An 8583-nucleotide genomic window follows, 5' to 3' on the forward strand; every position below is an offset into this window, starting at 1 on the left:
CGGCCCATACCTCTAGGAAACTTCCTTTCAGCGAATTGGATGTTCCTGGCAGATTTCATCTTGGAAGCGATTACATTCTATCGGATCTCCTCATGAAGAGTGATTACATCACCACTGCCAAACCACTGAGACTCATGCTCCAGCCAGGTTGATAGACAGCCGTAAGGATCACAGACATCAAGTAGGGGTCAGTGAAAATCCTCCTCCTCGGGGAGATGGATGGACAAAACAGCTAGAACAATGAGATCAAATTTGTACCAACGATTAAGACGATGGCACAAGACTGCACATTAGGTCAGGGAGTCCCGATGGAGCTGTGGTTTACATACTAACCAAAAGATCACCGGCCGCTCTGGGACAAAGATGAGATAGTTTGCTTCCGTAAAGATGCACGGCCTTGGAAACCCAACGGGCCGCCCTCCTCGGTTCTCTAGGGTCATCGTGAGTTGGGATGGACTCAGTGGTGGTGGCGAGATAGATGTGTGTGTGTGTGTGTGTGTGTGTGTGTAGTCATTTTGGAACTCACTGGCTGCTGTGTCTTTACTTCTCCCTTCTTTGTGATGAGTTAATCAATAACAACTACCTAGCCACAAAGCCAGAGTGGACTCTGCGTACTGGTTCTGCGTATGACTCTCTCAGGAACATCTCCTCTCTTAGACCTTTGCCCCTCAGCCTGGTGGAGGGAGTGTCTTCATTCCCAGGAGCTGGAAGACTCCCGAAGAGATCTCACCTCCTCTTTTGGGCCAGAGGACAGCGTCAAGCAAGAGCACCTGCGAGCGACTCTTCATGGCCTACCCATAAAATCTCCCAAGCACACGCCTTCACTCACATTTCAAAACCACTTTATTACCAAAATGAACAAAAGAAGAACGGCATTTAAATTAAATAAATTACACACATATCTCAATAGGCCCGGGCCTCCCGGGAACGATATCATCACAGGTTCGTATCAAGAAGAACAGTCAAAGGTATTGAAATTCTGGATTCTTTTGTTATCTCGCCCCCTCTTTCTGCCACCACCACGTCCAGAAGCGATGGTCTATGTGAACTTGTTTGTGCTTGCTTTCAAAATATTCCAGCGGCGAAGCTTTCTCTGCTGTCTCCCCCCTGCCCTGTGTTTCCAATCTCTCCTCTGCAGTGGGCTCTGTGAGTACGTGGACCCTCGGACCTGTTGTCGGATCTCTCCTGAGCCTTGACCAGCTCCGGGCCATCATGAATCAACAGGCCCCCTGGGTCCTGAGGCTGGTCTTCAGATTCACAGCCACTGCATGGAGTCCTCAAGGGAAGCTCTCAGAGGGTCTCTGACTCAGGATGACTGAAGGCACCCTCCCCCCTTCTCCTGGGCCTGAGCTAGACTTTAAAGGAGGTGGAGCAGGGGAGGGTGAATTGTCATTGGCTAAGGTTTTTTTATCCTCCTGGAATTTGGCACTTCCGGGTGCTGGGCACGGCGAATCCCAGATAACATTGTCTTACGACTTCCAAGTTTTGAGCTCTGTTGGCAGCCAGTTGGCATAATGAATTCACAGAGAAGCCATGCTCGGAGGCCAAGAATGCGTTGGCCCTTTGCCAGTACCCATTCCTTTAACTCCTAGCAGACAGGCTATCGGACGGGCTCACTCCCCACACAGACACACAGTGCAGGCCAGGGAGAAGGTGGGGGCAATAGGGTTCCCTTTTTCCAGGTGGGGCCAGCCCAACCTGTTGGGGCAGGAGTCATGACATTGAAGGAATTCCAGAGAAGCAGTGGGGAGAAGCCGGAAGGTGTTCTGTGCACTTCTATGGACACTTTATAAAACACTTATATGTGGAACCCCTTCTTTTCACGTCCTGAGTGGGGTTTCTTCTAGCTCTCTCTGTATACACAATTCACCTCCGTCTTGGGGTTGCCTGGAAGGATGGGCCCAGGTCCTGAGCTGTCTGTGGATCCCTGTAGAAGAAGCTCCCACATGGGTCGGCTCCTCTGCACGGTCAGCTGCTCGCTGGGGAACTCAGCCGGCCCATAGAGGGCTCCTTCCTTGGAAGGTGGTTCTGAGCTATGGGCTGACCAGGGAGTTTAAATGATCTGGGAATCTTTGCCAAGTGAGGTTGAAGGCAGGTTTTCCAAGGGGAGGGAGACGTTTCCCTGATGCGTCCTGATGTCAAAGGAACTGTCAGGACTCGGCTCCCACCCGTTTGGCCTGGGTTGGCACGAGCACCTCCTTCCTGACAAGTCTCAGGGACAAAGAAGGATTTCTGAGAGCCTTGGTGCCAAACCACTGGTATCTCTTGGCAAGTTGCCAGGGGGCTCGACGAGTGGCAGACCTCCCTGGCTTTTTGGGGTTTGTACCCAGCCTCCAGGGGAAGGGTGTTGTCCCCAAGGGCAGGGGACTGACAATGGGTCAGGAGGCCAGAGCAGCTGCCTCAGGGGAGGCTGCCCTGGGGACATAGCTTTAGTGGTCTTGAGGACCCCAGCCCCTCCCCAGGCTAGAGTCTGACGTGCTGCGGAGCAGTGGCGGTCTGGCAGTCTTGGGGCAAAGAGGAAGGGGACAGGGGCTCTGGAACTGTGGGGAGCACATGGCTCCAGGGGTGAAGACCTGTCAGGGACACGGTTGGCTGCAGCTGGAGAGAGAACGTCACTGAGCACTGACCAAGCTCAGTTCCTGGTAGGCGCAAGCCCCCTGGCTGCAGCCCCCATTCCTGTGTCCTGTGGCCGCTCGACACTGTCCATCACCCAGCCACACGGGCCCAAGGACACTTTCAAGGCTGATGCTCCAAGTCAGCATGGTCAGACTTTTGCATGTGTCCTCAGGCTCATTCTAAATCCACGATGTCTGGTCCTGGTGCTCCGCCATGGCCAGGCCCTGGGGGTGGCGTGGAGTGAGCAGGAGGCTTGCTCCTTGCCTGCCAGGGCCCCGAGGGCCAGACGTAGGTCGGAGAGGTTCCGGGGCCCTCTCTGTGGTCAGTGGGCTCTTTGCGCTGCTGAGACTGCCTCTTTCTAGAGATGCCAGGAGGGAGGCAGGGGAAGGAGAGAGCAGGAGGAGGAGGGTGGGGAGGAGCCAGCGTCCTGGTGGATGGGCTCTCCTCTACCGGCCCGCCCTGTGGTCCTGGGCTCATTCTTCGCAGAGACCCCTCCAGGGGGAGTACTTGGAGGTAGCAAGGGAGCTGGCTGGGCCCTCACAGGGCGGTCAGGGTCTCTGCGTGGAACATGCTCCCGAACATTTCCTGCAGGGGCCACAGAAGGAAAGGGGGGTGTGAGGCGAGAGCGTTAGCCCTGGTGGGTTCAGAGGGGTTGAAACCAAGATGGGACTCCGCAGGCATCATGAGGGGGTGTGCGTGGTGGGGAGGGAGAGTATGTATCTGTGAGTATGGGGCAGTGTGTGTCTTTGAGTGTGGGTACCAGTGTGAGTGTGTATCTGTGGGTGTGAGACAGTGCATGTGGCTATGGGTGTGCATAGGAGAGTGTGAATGAGTGTGGTAGCTGAGCGTGTGAGTGTGATGTCGGTGTATGGAATGAGTGAGTGTGGGAGAGTCTATGAGTGTGGGAGTGAATGTGGTGTATTAGTGTGCATGAGAGTCCCCCACCCCAGGGTGCCGAGGCTGTCCACACCCTTCCTCTCCCTGTTCAGTTTCTGTGTCTTCCGCAAGAACACTCGGTGGATGGGCTGGGCTGGCTCCAAAGCCCTGTCTTGCTCTGTCTGGTCAGCCATCTGCCCCACCTTCACTTTTTGGAAGGTGCTAGACATGCCAGCTCTGCTATGGAGCGTGTGGGGTCATCATGAGTTGAAATCCACTTGAGCTGATGGGTATGATGTTTGACATTGATTCCAGTGGGGGGTACGGTGGGGGCAGGGAGACAGAATTCAGTCTGTCAAATCTTGGTGGCTCTCTCCTAACGTCCGTCCCATGCCCCCAACTCCTCAGAGACATGTCCCCAGCACTAGAGAAGCCAAGGTCCCAAGAACGGAAGTAGAGCAAGGAGAGGCGCCTTTGGCCTCATCTGAGGCAGTTGTCTCTAAGCCTGGTCATCTGGTTCCTTTTAATTCAGGACATTGGGCTAGTGCTAATGCTCACCTCGGGCCCTGAGGGCCTGGGAGGATAGGCCTTCCTCGCACGGCAAAGCTTTCAGTTCTTAAGGCCTGCTCGCATGTACCCATCAATAGTTCACATGAACCCCTAGAATCCATCAGATTCTACCAGAACATTTCTGAAGGGCAGGGCTCTTCATTATCCGGCCACTCTGGAACTGTGTCAGGTAAGTAGCAGGCATTCTACAAAGATCTGCTGAATTCAGGAAAAGACTCAGGCCCCCCCGCCCCCCCACCCCCACCCACTTGTAAGGCAGAGGAGACAAGTAATAGCTCCCTTATTTTGCAGTTGAGAAGAACGGGCTCAGCTGAGTTCTGTAGCTGCCCAAGATCAGTGGCTGATGTGCTGGAGCGTTAAGAATAGCCATTTGTCCTCTGGGACTTGGCCCAGGGTCTCTCCCTTCCCCCAAGATGCCTTGCAGGGAGTGAGAAGAATTAACATCTGCTATTAAAAGAAAAAAGGAGAAGGAAGCATTGTGGCCTTCAAGGTGGCTGCTCAAGCTTGGGAGTGAGAGAGCCCAGGAGCACGGCGTGCCTGGGAGGGTCTCCTCCTTTCCCGCTGAGCTCCACCTCCCATCCACACAGGGCAGCTTACCTGTTCCAAGTCCCAGTAGCTGGGCTGGTCCTCCTCCTCATCGTACAAGGAGAGCTCAGGGGCCACTGGGATCTGAAGGGGGAAACGGGCATTGATGGCCTCGCTGGTGGAGAAACCAGTCTGGCACTGCGTGGCAGGCTGAAGAACAAAGGGTCAATTCTGGGTGCACACCGTGTTTACCGATGTGTAACATGCTCTCGCCCCTTCCCACGCCTCCTTCGCCTGCCTCACCAAATGCAGCAACGCAGTCCTGACCTGCACCTGCCGACAGGCCAGCGTCAGCGCCTGTCCCCCTGCACAGGCTCTGTCGAGGCGTGGCGTTTTCCTGACCAGCTGCCTAGGTGGAGAAATGCATTGCCCCTCACAGGGCACCGGTGTCCTCATCTTTAAAAATAAGAATCAGACTCCCATTGATGCCCTTACCCCATTAAAAACAACAATAACAAAACCCCTCAAAAAAACCCCAATTCACAGCCATTGCACCAATTCTGACTCATAATGACTCGCTAGGACAGGGCAGACCTGCTCTGGTGGCTTTCCAGGGCTACAACTCTTTATAGGAGTAGAAAGCCTCATCTTTCTTTCATGGAGTGGCTGGTGGTTTCAAACTGCTGACCTTGTAGTTAGAAGCCCAATGTGTAACTCACTGCTCCATCAGGGCTCCTGTCCCTTAACCCACATTGTTAAAAATGTATGTGTGTGTGTGTATGTGCATGTGTGGGTGTGTCTTCCTCAGCATGGGGTAACAGTACCCCATATTGTTAAAAATGTGTGTGTAATTTATGTATACAAATACCAAAAATTCCCTATTCTACAGAGAAGGAAATAGAGACCAATATACAGATGAATGGCTTTCATTGATATACCCGAATATATAATTGTCATCATAATTTATATTTAAGCACATAAAATCATATCCAAATATAGAAATTTATATATGAATACATTCTCTATCATTTATATATCTGGTTGTAATCCACAATGTGTAATAGCTGACATTCATTAGTGAGATGGTGATTCTTCTAGAATTCCGCCTCCTCCCCTTGTTTTCCCGGACAAGGCATGTGAGACAGGGAAACGTGTCCCTCCCCACGGTTTCTCTCTCAACGTGGAGGGTGGCAGCCAAGCCCTGTGTTTTCCTGGGTACTCTTTCGACCCAGAGCACAGCTGGCTGCTCCTTCACCAGTGTCTTACCGCAGAGAGCAAAGGGTTGGTCGAGGGCCAGAAAGGCCTTTCATATGACCCACAGAGGGCAGGGGAGGTTTTTGTCAAGGGCTGGGGCACAAACACCACTTTGCCAGGCCAAAGGCAGGGACTGCGCCAGGATGGACCTCTGAGGGGTGGGGGTGGCTGCGAGGCCTAGGCTGGGTAGGCTTGTTCTGATGAGGGGGCATCACAAAGTTTGTGGGAAAACTCCATCACCTTTTCATTCCATTTTGTTACCCACTTTTTGAGGATGCCTCCTCACATGATTTGTATCCGATTGGTGTGTGGCTTCCTGAGCTAGCAAATTCAAAGCCAAAAAGCTGAGACAAAACCTAGACTTGGCCTCTTCGGCGACCTGAGATCTGTAAGCTCAGTTACAGGAAAATGGGAACACTCCCTCACCTTCCCCAAAGACCTTAGGGTGAGTTAAGGGACAAGGTGAGCCACGCTGGAACACTAGGTGGCGTGCCACCTGTTCTGGGAGTTCCCAAGGTCAGGGGGTTGAGTAACCTTGGAGCAGGATTTTGCAATCCTTTCAAGCTATTCTAAAGTGCTTTCGAGTAACGTAAGCAATACGATTCTCCTGCAACCTACAATGAAAGCAGAAAACCCCCGTGAGGTAGGCTATGCGATTTCCCAGCACCTGTCTTACAGGTAAGGCAGCAAAGACGCAGGAACACCAGAGCAGGCACTGGACACCCACGATTCCAGAGCCCTGGGAGCCTGGGGTTGTCCAGGTGCAGGGAGGGACCTTACCCCTGGGAAGCTGGATCCTGGGGCCACCTGTCTGGCATTTGCTTGGGCAAAGAGGACCGCATCATGGATGCTGGGGAAGACATGGCTGCGCTCCAGACACCCATCTTCGAAGATGCCTCCGTGGCTAATGTCATTGTACACCTGGGCTGGAGGAAGGAAACACCACCTTCAGGGAGCTAGCCGGCACTGGGCACCGGGGCGGTGGGAGGCCCGTGGGTCCAGAGGAGGGAGAGGAGGGAGTAAAAGGTCTAGTTTGGGCCCTGCAGTTCCTGTTCTCAACAGCAGAGGGCAGTGTGATATTGAGGATGCTGCTTTTCCAACCCGGGACAGCGGTGGGCGAGGGAAAGGCTAAACTGTTCTTGAACGGGCTGTTGCTAGCTCTACCTGCTTCAGGGCCCATCCTGCCTCTGGTTAACCCTGACATCCCCCCCTAAACCTCCAGTGGGTGGTGGAGCCCTTGCTTTGAACAAACCCTAGAGATGCTTTGCTGAGGGGGTGTGCAGAGAAGGCGGGAGGAATTCCACAGATTCTAACTCTGGAAGTACATGCGTGATGGGTCCCTGCCTGGGTCTTGCTCAGGCCAGCCCTGAAGTGGAGCAGCCCTGCTAGGAAGGTTCTGACAGAAGGTCAGTGTGGAGCTGGGTTCATGTGCGTGTGCCTTACACACTCACGTGAACCTGCGTGCTCTCACTGTGGCTTCTCGTCCGTGTGCGTCGTGCACACAGCAAACCACGTGACGCTGTGCTGCCCTGAGGACCTGTCCTCGTACCACCGAGACTGCCCGCTGTGCTGGCGTGGATTCACGGTCTTCCAGGGTTAGAAAGACCCTCCAAATCCGTTTAGCCAACCATCTCCTTTTATACAGGAGGAAATGGGTTCCCAGACAGATCATGACTTGGTCAAGGTCACCAGGCAAATGAGCCACGGGAACAGACTGGAATCCTAGTGGACCTTTCTCCAGTTCTGCCTCCGACCCCCACATCGCCTCTGTGCCCGAGCCCCTTAGGATGTCACCCACAGCCCTGGTGGTGTAGTGGTGCAGCACTTGGCTGTGAGCCCAAAGGCAGGGCAAGCTGGTGATGTGGTAATCTTCCAGAAAGATGACAGCCGAGAAAATCCTGTGCTCCCGGGGTCAACCTGAGTCACAACGCACTGCGTTGCCACCAGGAAGAACAAGAGTCGACCGAATCCCTGGGGCACAAACACAGCGTGAGCTTCTAACCCAAAGGTTGGTCGCTTCAGCTAGCTGGAGCCACCGTCGACTGGGTGGTCAGCTGCCCCAAGGTCAGCCATGAAAACCCCTGCAGTTTTACCCCGCCTCCCATTGGGCTGCCCTGGTCAGAAGGAGGCTCGCTGGCGGCTGGTTTTTTAGGGTGCTTACACCTTCCGGCTTCAGTCTCCCCTGACTTGTGTCTGAAGGTGGCAATAGTTTGGGGAAAGATTTGGGGCTTCCCCCACCCCTCTTCAGCACCCCACCAACCTGCCTCTACCCGAGCCTCTGGTCAGCCTTTCCGCCCCCCAGACCTGCTCCTCCTCCTCTTACCGTGAATGTTCACCAGGAAGACCTTGACACCGATCTTCCCGAAGGTGGAGCTCAGCTGGAGAGTTGGAGAGGGAGGTGGGGCAGAGAGACAAAACGACAGGAATGTTCTGAGTGAGGCACAAGACGAACTTCAGAGGGGAAGCCAGGCCAGCGAGCAAGCCCGAGGGCCCTGGGAGCCAAAGCTAAAAATAGCAGCAAAGCACACCACTTGTTTCTTAAGTGCTGGCTGAGGAAAGCGGGCGGAAGTGAGGCTTTGCCAATGTGGCAAGCCCTCGAAGTGGCCACGGCCCCTTCAGATGGGGCCTGATCCTTCTTTTTAGCCTCCGGACTCCCAGACTCCACTTCTTTCCCAACTCCGTGGTTGCAGGCTGACCCTTCAGGGCAGGACGCAGGCACAGTGAGACTGTGGCTTCAGCCAA

At 54.2% G+C, this 8583-nt stretch overlaps 1 protein-coding gene across 1 annotated transcript in view; it reads right to left on the minus strand.

Annotated features, from left to right (window-relative positions):
* Nucleotides 1-825: 825 nt before the first annotated feature.
* Nucleotides 826-8583, minus strand: part of SLC26A9 (solute carrier family 26 member 9) — a 25516-nt gene continuing 17758 nt past the window's right edge. Inside the window, exons 16-19 of the mRNA XM_045298189.1 lie at nucleotides 8165-8271; nucleotides 6622-6767; nucleotides 4660-4731; nucleotides 826-3201 (exon numbers count right to left, since the gene is read on the minus strand). Of these exons, the coding sequence (XP_045154124.1) occupies nucleotides 3154-3201; nucleotides 4660-4731; nucleotides 6622-6767; nucleotides 8165-8271 (373 nt within the window). The 3' untranslated portion in view covers nucleotides 826-3153. The remainder of the gene's footprint in view (nucleotides 3202-4659; nucleotides 4732-6621; nucleotides 6768-8164; nucleotides 8272-8583) is intronic.

The sequence above is a fragment of the Echinops telfairi genome, unplaced genomic scaffold (assembly GCF_000313985.2).
Source record: "Echinops telfairi isolate 266 unplaced genomic scaffold, ASM31398v2 ScPeMD7_7424;HRSCAF=8462, whole genome shotgun sequence".
Classification (NCBI taxonomy): Eukaryota; Metazoa; Chordata; class Mammalia; order Afrosoricida; family Tenrecidae; genus Echinops; species Echinops telfairi.